This window comes from Diaphorina citri, unplaced genomic scaffold, assembly GCF_000475195.1.
Source record: "Diaphorina citri unplaced genomic scaffold, Diaci psyllid genome assembly version 1.1 scaffold343, whole genome shotgun sequence".
In the NCBI taxonomy this organism is placed as follows: Eukaryota; Metazoa; Arthropoda; class Insecta; order Hemiptera; family Psyllidae; genus Diaphorina; species Diaphorina citri.
In genome coordinates this window covers 50,878-63,577 of record NW_007377778.1, presented here as the reverse complement: position 1 = coordinate 63,577, position 12,700 = coordinate 50,878, and the positions used below count along the sequence as shown (strand labels likewise).

General features: G+C 40.3%; 1 protein-coding gene and 1 long non-coding RNA gene across 16 annotated transcripts in view; both read left to right on the top strand.

Moving 5' to 3' along the window:
- LOC103507804 (NAD kinase) overlaps window positions 1-12,700 on the top strand; it is a 93,157-nt gene that overhangs the window by 45,096 nt on the left and 35,361 nt on the right. For 14 of the 15 annotated variants that reach the window (XM_008472313.2, XM_026822588.1, XM_026822587.1 and 11 more), the window contains 4 exons: window positions 5,583-5,712; window positions 6,227-6,421; window positions 6,922-7,024; window positions 9,104-9,301. In XM_008472313.2, coding sequence (XP_008470535.1) covers window positions 5,583-5,712; window positions 6,227-6,421; window positions 6,922-7,024; window positions 9,104-9,301 — 626 coding nt within the window. The other variant, XM_008472309.3, reaches the window with a different exon arrangement.
- LOC113466845 lies at window positions 11,884-12,405 on the top strand. The gene is made up of 2 exons (XR_003391121.1): window positions 11,884-11,950; window positions 12,293-12,405. It is a non-coding gene; the product is annotated as an uncharacterized LOC113466845 (long non-coding RNA).

Here is a 12,700-nt window from a genome sequence, read left to right as displayed (position 1 = left end):
TTGGATTGGAATTTAAGTGTTGCACAAGGATGTCACATTGGATGTAAGATTCATTGGACTTTGAACATCTCTACAATGTCAAGTTAGTAGACTGTTCTCGAAAAGATTTGCAAGGTTAACCGCGAACAGAATACCGCTGTGGCCCCCAGTCAGTGGTTAAGATCACCGATTTTCAGCAAAGAAAACCCCGAGGCAAAGGCAATATAAAAACAGCTTTCATTATTTTCATGTTAACAGAGGAAAATGTTAGCTTTAGACTTTAGACCAAGACCATGATAGTCAAAGTTAATATAGCTTTTAAAAACATTGAGGAATCTACTAGGTACTAATTTTAGGCCAAGTTAGGAACATGGTTTTCATGAATATTGAGGAAACCATATTATTAGAACTTTTAAAGCAAGCTAACAAGGACTTGGCAATTGGGATTTTTGGATTCTCACCAAGCTATGCTATCATAGGACTGTATGGATAGATTGGATAGTACCCCACTAGCACCTAACTAATTAAATCTCAATATTGACCACCAGATCAAGGCTTTGGTTTACAAGGTCATAATAAAGTAATCTACTTGACAAAACACAAAACATTATCATAACAAACTATCACTATGCGACACAATCAAACAAGTTTGGAATTCAATACGTCTCGTGTATTTGAATGATTTGGATCTACTACTAAACATACTGGAAGTTCTACATACTGAACTGCATAGGACTGTATGGATAGATTGGATAGTACCCCACTAGCACCTAACTAGTTAAATCTCAATATTGACCACCAGATCAAGGCTTTGGTTTACAAGGTCATAAAGTAATCTACTTGACAAAACATTATCATAACAAACTATCACTATGCGACACAATCAAACAAGTTTGGAATTCAATACGTCTCGTGTATTTGAATGATTTGGATCTACTACTAAACATACTGGAAGTTCTACATACTGAACTGAGTAACTGATTTGGTTGAATAGACAGGATTCAAATCTATTCAAAGAAGGAACTGAGACTAGTGACACTTGGACCGCTTCGAACTATACTTATGTTGCTTCTCTACTGAACTGAGTAACTGATTTGGTTGAATAGACAGGATTCAAATCTATTCAAAGAAGGAACTGAGACTAGTGACACTTGGACCGCTTTGAACTATACTTATGTTGCTTCTTATTAAACAATCTTGGTTCTCTGGTTGCGAGACTCATGCCTGCAATAAATGAGACAACTCAAGAGTTAAGACCATCACGATTTAAACGGATTTCCCCCAAGGTCTTCTCAAATATATTGGAATACTATCAAAAGCAATTTCCCCAAAGGGTCTAGGTTCTAGCTATTGGCAACATACATATTTCAGTAGAATTCCAGAGTCCACCTAATACTCCGAGTCCTGGGTATTCTTCGAGGTATTCTGAAAATTGGAACAACTAGCTATACAGCACTCTCATGAATTTGCTGGTGTATAGCTAACATTGATGGATGTCTAGCTGTCTACATGGATGAGATGATGTCTGGTGTCTACTGTCTACAATTCAAATGGTTCAATGACTAGTGTACACTGATAAATGACGTCAATTTTATTACAACCACAAAACAAACACATCACATAGTAAAGTCTGTGGGCAGTTTGTTTAGTTTTAGTTGTTTTAGTTTCTCAATTAAATTCTTTTCGTCATTTTATATTCTGAGAAATTCAGAAGTCAAGTTTTGTCACTGAAACTGTTCAATGTCAATCCGCAAGTTTATCGCATGATGAAAGTTCAATTTCTTCAAATTGAATTGTTTGGAACCAAAGTGGTGAATAATGAATTAGTGAAGAATTAGTTAGACATGCCAGAAGAATTGGGAATTGGGACATTTGAAACATTTCAAGGTCTATTACCTGTTTTGTAACCCGGCATTCCCGGCAAACACGTGTTTGGTCTATTGTAATACGGAACTTTATTAAGCTCAAGGGTATCATGGCCTACTGCCTATGATAAAGTGATTGAACTTGTGCTGGGGTCAGAAATTTTGCCGATTAGGTCTCCCATGTGTTTCTTAATCAACGTGAGGGCAATTCGTTTAAGTGAAATGATCTGACCCACCAGTTACTACATCAAACTTTATGCCACCGCCATTTTTTCGCTGGAATTCCTGCTCCTCAATAAAAGTCACTCCATCAAGCCTTGAGTATTTCGTTTTTTACTATGTCCACAAATCCACACTCGAAATATGTACAGAAAATGCAAAACAGCAAAACCTTAGCCTAATGTGAACACATGACATAATGTTCTTTCAAAACGTTTCATAACAGACAATGGAAAAGAAATTGGTACCTACGCTATGTTATAAGCCTTATTACAATATTATGGTACATATTGGTACGTACAAGCCTTACCCATGCATTTCTCATTGGTAACTCACAGTCTAATGCTCATTAGGAGGCATTGAAACCGCATGTGAGCAGTCCATTTATCTCGCGACAACGTGCAAATTGGGAAAATCCTACAATGCTGCAGTGAGCACCAAAGTTGTGACATAATAACACAAAGAAACTACATTTACATTTTTTTAATAAAGTTGAGGAGATGACAAGGCAAAATTGTAAGCTAAAGACGGCACTCCTAGAGACGTAAAGACCACTCAAAGGAGATGAAAAGGCAAAATTGTTATAGCTAAAGACGGCACTCCAAGAGAGTGGTCCAAAAATTTTATAAGAAATTGATCACAATACCACTCAAAGGAGCAAAAATGAGAAATTGACCATTTAAGAGCAAAAATGACGGAGTTCCTCTGGAGTAGGCCACGTTGTGTTTTCGAAAATCACTCTCGATTTTCCCAGCATGACTGTGTTAGGATCAGTCTCCTCGCAACCAACTTTGCCAAATCATCCGTCAGGAATCTTCTCATACAAGCGTTGTATTGCGGAAGTTCAATCGATTAGATTGCCGATACTTTCTATCGTGCGTATCCGAGGACCTTCCCCTGAGCGATATGGGTGACCAAGCACCCCGTATGTAGCTCAGAAGCTGAACTCTTTGGAACCCCTTGCCTGACCCGGTCCGAAAAAGTAGTATTTAAACTCCTCAATTGACAAAAATGGGAAACCGAGAAGTTACCAAAACATCACGGGAAGATTCTCCATAACTTGAGTTTAGTACAGTGCATTGATGACATTTTTACGGATCCAAAACCGGTAGCAAAAAACCTATTTAAAATACCCGGATTAGTCGCACTCGGAACTAACCAAAAATTGATATCGTCGCTGAAAGCTCGTTATTTCGTACACTTTGTGGGAAGAGCGATTAGGCCGCACTCTAGCGGATAAATATTGAACTAGGTAGTATTTACGGTCCAAGCGAAGAACAAAATGTTGATTCCAAGGCAAGGGGGCTAGTGAACACGTGTGGCGGGTATACGAGGATATATGATGAGGCAAAGAGCCATAATGTTACTCACCTGATTATTAATTAATAAACCCATTGTAATACCCACATGATGCAAGTATGCAAGAAACGTGTTTTACACCTTCTATTCCGCATTCACATGGTTTCGGGCGTGATACAAGTTTGTAACCCGGCATTCCCGGCAAACACGTGTTTGGTCTATTGTAATACGGAACTTTATTAAGCTCAAGGGTATCATGGCCTACTGCCCATGATAAAGTGATTGAACTTGTGCTGGGGTCAGAAATTTTGCCGATTAGGTCTCCCATGTGTTTCTTAACCAACGTGAGGGCAATTCGTTTAAGTGAAATGATCTGACCCACCAGTTACTACATCAAACTTTATGCCACCGCCATTTTTTCGCTGGAATTCCTGCTCCTCAATAAAAGTCACTCCATCAAGCCTTGAGTATTTCGTTTTTACTATGTCCACAAATCCACACTCGAAATATGTACAGAAAATGCAAAACAGCAAAACCTTAGCCGAATGTGAACACATGACATAATGTTCTTTCAAAACGTTTCATAACAGACAATGGAAAAGAAATTGGTACCTACGCTATGTTATAAGCCTTATTACAATATTACGGTACGTATTGGTACGTACAAGCCTTACCCATGCATTTCTCATTGGTAACTCACAGTCTAATGCTCATTAGGAGGCATTGAAACATTTGAAACCGCATGTGAGTCCATTTATCTTGAATCAACGTGCAACAGTCGTCCATTTATCTCGCAACAACGTGCAACAGTCGACCATTTATCTCGCAACAAAGTGCCAAAGTGTCTCGTTGGACAGTTTGGTCCAGTAAGGAAGTCGTGAAACAATAGCAAGGTGTGGTGACTGAACGTCTGAGACTTTAGTGGCTAATGTATTCTGCCATTTGTTTCAAAGAGAAAGTAAAAACTATCTCGTATAAGAGAGTAAACAAGTAACTTTGTTAGAGTGATATAGGTATACCTCCCTCCTGATATGGTACGAAGTACGAATGGTACGGTGTACATTGGTGTGAAATAATTTATTACGATCACCACAATAGCCAGTCTGTCTATAACAAGATTCGTAGACTCATGCGGTCTGTGTCGATAAAGAGACACAGTACTTCCCATTTAGGTACTAGGTCAACAAGAGAACATCAGAAACCGTAACCCGTTGAAATATTTGCTTTTGAAATACGAGTGCTTTTTTTAATGATGGGAATCGAACCCGGGACCTCCTGCATAGCAATCAAGCTCGTACCCACTGCGCTAACCGTGCCCACTATTGATAACCCAAAAGTAGACAAATCTAACCTGTTCATATATTATGTGTTTTGACTCAGATCTCAGTTTCCCCAGACAGCAGAAATACGGCCTGGGTGTCTTTCGACGGCAGAAATCGACAAGAACTGCTACATGGTGATAGGTAGGTCCCATGCTGCCCTTGGAATGGAATGCTGTCCTCGGGGGAAAGTTAGAACGTTTTGCATCAAGTAGTTTTGTCCTGTAGATGAGTCCTTTTGCATTTTGTCTTTTTAATTGTTGGTTTGTCTTGATTTTCATTTATTTTCTAGTCCTTTTTTTCGAAATTTTTTACATTATGATTTTATTTATAATATTTTCTATTACGCAAATACGTTGATTTTTTTTTTTTACCTAGCACTACCTGGTTTTATAACTTTTTTCCTAGTGTATTTCTATTTGTGTAACTTTGCCACAGTGGCTTATTTGTGGATCATTCTTTTTCGGATCTTTGGTCTCTATCTTCTCCTTGACTTTAATCTATTATTCTATCTGTTGACCAGTTATGTTTTGGCAATAGTTTCAACCAAAATAATGTGCAGGATATTCGATTGGTTCGTTTTTACAAGATTCGAATTTTTCCTTGTTAATTCTGTACATCTTGATATTCTTCGCTGCCGTGTAGCTGGATACAGGAAAACATTAGTAATTTCAGAAGAAAGTAAGGAGAAAGATTAGAGGAAAATAATGCATTTAACTAGAATTATTATTGGGAGTTAGCTTAGTTAAAGTGAAATGGAATATGTGTCCGCTGCCTCAATTAGACCATAGCTGCCTTTGTTATTTTTTCCAATTTTGAATTTTTTAGGTAGTAATATCCAACTCTATTTTCCTTGCATTGAAATTTTTTTATATAAATTTTTATTTTCTTTTCTTTCCAGGACAATTCAAGATCCCGCCAGTCAAAGGTTGACCTGGTACAAACCTCCTCTCACAGTTTTGGTTATCAAGAAAGTTAGAGATGTGTCTGTACTGCAGCCGTTTGTCAAGTTGGTCAAATGGTTAATCCAAGTAAGTAGGGAACGAAGCCCTTTCAGAGGCGTATATACTTTTTCGGCTCCCCCCGCAAAATCGCCTGGGGGGTCCTGTATCGATTGATTGACGGTGGTGGGAAAGGTGAATGCTCCAAATTATAGGCATTTGGGGGCTCTCATTGCCCGGGGCTGCGGGGGTGGTATATGCGTCAGTAAGCCCTTTCCTATACAAATTTAAGATTTGCTGAGCCAGCCTAGTTATGGAACGTCCTAAATGCCTTGTAACCGCTAGGTCGCCACGTCGCCAGGTCGATTCCTGCCCGGGGCGGACTGTATCCTAAACAGATAAGGATTCGTAATTGGAGGATCCGGGGCTCTTTAACATGTTCATTACTGCTATATAAAATGTTATGTCCTGTTCTGTGCCAACCAATTTTAGCAGTTTCACCGTTACAGCTTGTTCGCACCAATTAGAACCCGGGTTCGAAGGCTAAAATTAAGAAAAATTCTCAACTAATTTTTCGTACCGATGCTTCCTCATTTTCCCTCAGGAGAAGAGCATGCTGGTGTACGTAGAGCAGTCGGTGATGGATGACACATTGCTCGCTACCAATCCATCTTTCACCGTCGTCAAGGACAAGCTGATGACGTTCCGAGACGGCAAGGACGATCTCACGGACAAGATTGACTTCATCATTTGTCTGGGAGGAGACGGCACTCTCCTGTATGCCAGTCTACTCTTCCAGGTAAACGCGCCGTCATTTTTTTTGACCAAGGGCTCTAGGTAACGTCGCTATATAGTATACCTGTTGAGGGCTTTGGAGACGTGGGTTTTACCCTCCAGTCGGCAACAAGCTACACAGTTTAAGCTCACAGTCACCCATCTGGATACTAACCTCGTCTAACGTTGCTTAACCTCTATGACCCAAATGACCCATGGGTAACTGGTGCATTAAACATGCTTACGTCGCTGTCTATTTATTTATGTTCAAATTAAACTATAAATTCGACATAAAATATTTAAATGAAACTATAAATTGCCAGCCTAGTTAGCTTAAAAGTTGTAAGCACTAGGTTGCGGGTTCGATTACCGTCCGGGGTGGACTTTATCCTGAAAAGAACTGCTGACTTTTTCCTATCCTGTCTTCCTTATCTCTTCGCTTTCGGTACGATAAAACCTTAGCATTTACAGTTCCCTCTGTCAAACCTCTATATAAATTCTACATTATTTCTTGTTATGTTTCAGCAATCAGTTCCTCCCGTCATGGCGTTCCATCTTGGTTCGCTAGGGTTTCTAACTCCATTTGAATTCGAAAACTTTGAAGATCAAGTTACAAACGTATTAGAAGGTAAGTCCCTAACATTATGGTCTTGATTGGAATAGAGTCAGGTACACCTTTATTTCTTTTGAGCTTCGTTCCACGATTCTATGGAATAATGACTAGTGTAGGGTCATCTTGTAAAAAAAAGTACCCTACTTTATTTGAATTATTTATCACTTTCACACTTGGAACTTTAACTACCCATACTTCTGTAAACTTTTTCGACTGTTTTCTCTGTTCTCTCTCTCTCTCTCTCTCTCTCTCTCTCTCTCTCTCTCTCTCTGTTTGTTTTATTATTTTCTAGTTTTTCGTTTTTTGCATTTTAAAACACAGATTTCCCTCCCCATACCATAAAATTATTTTCCCCCCGTACCGTTATGTATTTTCCCAGACTTGTATTTATTCCCTCTTGCGCAGATTTCCCTCCCCCCTATACCATATTTTCCCCACGTACCATTATTTTTTCCCTCGCCCAACTTGTATTTATTCCCTCTTGCACAGATTTCCCTCCCCCCTATACCATATTTCCCCCACGTATCATTATTTTTTCCCTCGCCCAACTTGTATTTTATTCCCTCTTGTACAGATCTCCCCTCCCTCTTGCACAGATTTTCTTCCGGGCCCTGTACAATATTTTTCCCCCGTACCGTTATTTTTCCCAGACTTGTATTATTTATTCCCTCTTGTTTTCGTGCGGACATTTCCCACACAGTCTGGTTCTCCGGTTTGGGTCATTTGTCATTTTGGGATTTTTTTTAAGCTAGGTAATTCCCTTTAGGGTTGTTTTTTTTCCGTTTCACCACTTCTTTTTATTTTTTCAAGGACAAACTCTTTGTTTTTTGTTTATCTGTTGGTTTGGCTGTTTGTTTGATTTGTTTGCCGTATTGCCGTGGGTAATGGGTGCACAAAAAGTTTAACAAAGCATCACTAACAGGTAACAAGACAACTTGACTGTTATTTTATTTTTATTTATTTATAATTAATTAATTATTATTTATTTATTTTTTTCGCTCCTAATTTTTCCACTATATTCTCTTGTATTCTCAATTAAAATCTATTTTTTTTTATATCTTTTTTAAAGCTTAATTCCTTTTATTTTATTTTTTTTTTTTTTTTTGCCCTGGGTAGAGCTCTGCCTAATTGTTTCACGTAAAGTTGAATGGAAGCATTCTTTATTACACTAACGACATTATTACTACTACTATTACACTAACGAGACAACTTTTTTATTTTTCTATTTCCAGACCAGAATCTACGGACAGCCAGAGATCAGTGTCGTACCTACTCACTCTTTTCTCCTCGGTAATTAATTTTGTTTGTTTGTTTTTTTTTTTTGCATCCTGTCTTCCTTCTCTCTTCGATTTCGGGACGATAAGACCATAGCAGTTACAGTTCCCTCTGTCAAACCTCTTGAAAAAAAAAAACTCACTCAGAAAAAGAGCCCTTACGGGATATTCATAAAGCTCAGTAGGCCATTTGAAGCCAAAATCCAATGAGCAAATGTCCTTTAGGTTTTAAACATGTTTGCCAAATTTCATGATGATCCTGTCTTCCTTCTCTCTTCGATTTCGGGACGATAAGACCATAGCAGTTACAGTTCCCTCTGTCAAACCTCTTTAAAAAAAAAAATGGTCCATGGTCACCGTTGTGGCCGCGCACTAATGAGCAAGCGGCGATAGCATGTTGAATGCACACAGCAGTTCCTAATGGATCACTGAAGTTAAGCAACGTTGCGCAAAGTTAGTGTATGGATGGGTGACCTTAGGGTCATCAATCATGTGGTGCTTGCGTTCCGACTTAGACTAGGTGTTGTTGTTAATGTGAGAAAGTTGGTTGTCGTCGAAGGGTTAAACCAACTCAAACCTCTTAAAAAAAAAAAAAAAAAAAAAGAACACGTGAGGCAATTAGTAAATTCCAAGCCTGTTTAACCACGTAGCTGGCAGATACAGTTTGCACGAAACGAGTTTCTCTGACGCGGCACAATGGGATATTCAATCCAACCCGAAACAAATTCTACATGTGTGCGAACAGAGCTTTAGAATTTTTATTTTTAACAAAACGATTTGGAAACTCCATAAACACTTTACAATTTATTTCCCTTTTCAGGTCACGCTGCCCTAACTCTGAGGAGTAGACTCCGTTGTATTATCATGAGGAAGAACGAGGAGACCGCCAAGGACGCCAAACCCCCCACCAACATTCTCGTTCTCAATGAGGTGGTTATAGACAGGGGCCCGAGTCCTTATCTGTCTAACATTGATCTCTACCTGGACGGCAAACTCATCACTTCGGTACAGGGCGATGGTAAGTAATGACAATGAGGTGGTTATAGACAGGGGTCCTAGTCCTTATCTGTCTAACACTGATCTCTACCTGGACGGCAAGCTCATCACTTCGGTACAGGGCGATGGTAAGTAGCGCACTGCTCGGTCAAGATAATTGAGAGGCAGTTTTTCCAAAAACAATCACTAAATAAATGAAAATGAAATATTAACAGCAAACGGGAGTCCTTTTATAGCTAACAGCAAATTAAAGGAGAAAGAAAGCCTCTTAGTAGGAGTTCATAACGGAGAACCAGCCATCGACCTTCGCCTAGTACGAACCCAGGAGAAAATAAACAAACCATGCTAATGAATAGAAGTGTCCTCAACGGAGCCTTGACCATAGTACCGACCCAAGAGAAAATCAACAAATTGAGCTGAGTATTTTTTCTGCAATGGTCTCGGCGAGGGTCAATGGTCCATGGAGCCAGCCTAGTTAGTTTAGTTGGTAGTGCGTCTGCCTTGTAAGCGCTAGGCCGCGGGTTCGATTCCCGCCCGGGGCGGATTTTATCCTGATGGGATAATGTTCGTTCTCGGAACGGCTGGCTTTTTCCTATCCTGTCTTCCTTCTCTCTTCGATTTCGGGACGATAAGACCATAGCAGTTACAGTTCCCTCTGTCAAACCTCTTTAAAAAAAAAATGGTCCATGGTCACCGCGCACTAATGAGCAAGGGGCGATAGCATGTTGAATGCACACAGCAGTTCCTAATGGATCACTGAAGTTAAGCAACGTTGCGCGTGGTTAGTGTACGGATGGGTGACCTCCTGGTCATCAATCATGTGGTGCTTGCGTTCCGACTTAGACTAGGTGTTGTTGTTAATGTGAGAAAGTTGGTTGCTTGTCGTCGAATATAGAGGGTAAAACCAACAACATTTCACTGTTCCCTACGAAACAGTCGAGTAAAGCATCGTTGAGCGTGGTGTGTGCCTGGATGGGTGGCCGACTGTATTTACTGACGTGTTCTTATTGTTTCAGGCATCAACACATACTCCAGGGCAGGTTACAAGGTATTGCCGTGTCTAATGGTAATGGACAGAACCCATACTGGGTCAAACACTACAGCTAGCATCATCACCAGGAGGTCAAATACAGGTGGTACCAGTAAATATGCAGGTAAGTTAAGGTTAACTTACCAACGATCTTTTTTTTTTCTCCTAATACTTACTTTATTTTGTAACTTGTTTTTATGTACCAATTTTATGTAATAAAATGGGGATGTACTACCCCGTAAACTTTAAAAAAAAAAACTAGTCAACCTGATCAGGGCATACCTGTCTCAGTGGCATAGTGGTCAAGACGCTCGCTTGGTAAACGGGAGGACTCGGGCTCAATCCCATCCGAGGCATGAAATTTCATTATGTATGAAATGTCATCAAGAGACCAGCACGGGACAGCAAGTCCTGAGTGATATGATGTCATAGCAATTAACATGAAGTACTGAATAGTTCCTGACGAAAAGATGTAAAGTAATGGACCAGTTACTGAAGAGTTTTAAGATGCTTAACATGAAGTACTGGATTAGTTCCTGAAGTAGATACTGAAGAATTCTGAAGTGCTGAATAGTTACTGAAGAAATATGTGGTAACGCGCGTTCTATGCAGAAGACCCGGGTTCGATACCCATCATGGACAAAAAATTGTACTCGTATCTCGATTGTAAATATTAATCTGAAAATGACCACTCTTGCTGGGATTCAAACCCAGCACCTCCTGGTTGAGAGTCAGTGAGTGCTCTTAAACTCTTGGCCACAGAGGTGAGCGACCGTATAAGTCTTCTGATTTATCTTCAAGTAACTTTTTTCAAGGTTTGGAGAACCAAATACGTTCGTATGTTGCAAATGTCTTCTCATATCCCAATATTTACCTATGTACAATGCCATTGCTGGCTTCCAAGGCAGGAGAGGAGTTTAGGTGTAAGTAAGGCGTTCATAGAGGCGTTTAAGGACAGATAGCAGGGTGCTCCTATAAGACAAATTTTTTTAAAATTAAATTTTAGGTTCCATGGGGTTTTTCTGGCATCCGTAGGTCCGTTTTTCTGCCTCGGTGGTGTAGTGGTCAAGACGCTCGACTGGCAAACAGAAGGACGTGGGTTCAATCCCAGCCGAGGTATGGAACTCAATATAATTTGAGAATTTGACCACAATAATAGTAGTAGCCCACACTGCTGGAATAAAGGGACTTTCCTATGCGAGAAGTATAAATAAGCACTATTATTATTACTGCTGAGGTCTTTTCATCCCAAAATTCTCTTAAAAACTGAGTGAAGTTAAACTCTAAAACCCTTTTCTTCTCTTTCCCCCCCAGATGACAGTGCCTAACCCCACCACCACCACCTCCCCGACACCCACCCCGGGTACGCCTCAATTCCAGACCCGTACCTCTTCAGTTCTACCGGTACCACCTGCTGAATTACTGGAAGAGGAACCTCTATATGTGAACGCCAAACAGTACAAGCGGATACTGAAGAGGCGACAAGCCCGGGCGAAACTGGAAGCGGAAGGAAAGATACCTAAAAGTCGACAGGTGAGCGGGAAGAGGGTAAGAAACACGCGGGAAAAATTCGAGATACTGAAGAGGCGACAAGCCCGGGCGAAACTGGAAGCGGAAGGAAAGATACCTAAAAGTCGACAGGTGAGCGGGAAGAGGGTAAGAAATGCGCGCGAAAAATTCGATATAGATCATCTTGCACGCGGGAGACACGGGTTCGATTCCCGGCGGGGTCAAGAAATTTGTATCATGCAATGATTGATTCCGTGACTGGCTGTTGCGGGGCCCACTGAGCCTCGCGAGGAAAATGGGTAGCTATGACATAATAATGCGCATAGCGACCGGTGCCAGCATGGTAGGTAAACATTGGGATTTAGGATTATTGAGATATGTATTGGGAAAATGCTACAATGCTGCAGTGAGCACTAAAGTTGTGACAAAGGAACTGCATTTACATAATGACGAAACTATGATGTTTTATTTCAGAAATACCTACATGAATCCCGACACAAGCATGCTATGAACAGGATACGAGGAGAGGGAGGTAGATTTCATTCTGGTTCCGTGAAGAAAATGCAAGAGCACATGAGACAACAACAACAGCAGCAACAGCAAATAGTACAGCAAACGTGAGTCCTTTTATAATTAACAGCAATTATTGCAACGGGTTACTTTCTGGTGTTCTCGTGTTGACCAAGCACCTAAATGAGAAGTATTGTGTCTCTTATCTGATGAGGGACATACTACGGGATGGGCATGCTACGACACACACCACATGAGTCCAATGTAGCAGTTGTTTCATTGCTACAAAATAAAAGCGGCGGTGAAACACTCATCTCGAAAGAAAAAGCGAGTCTTTTATAATTAACAGCAAACGGGAGTCCTTTTATAGCT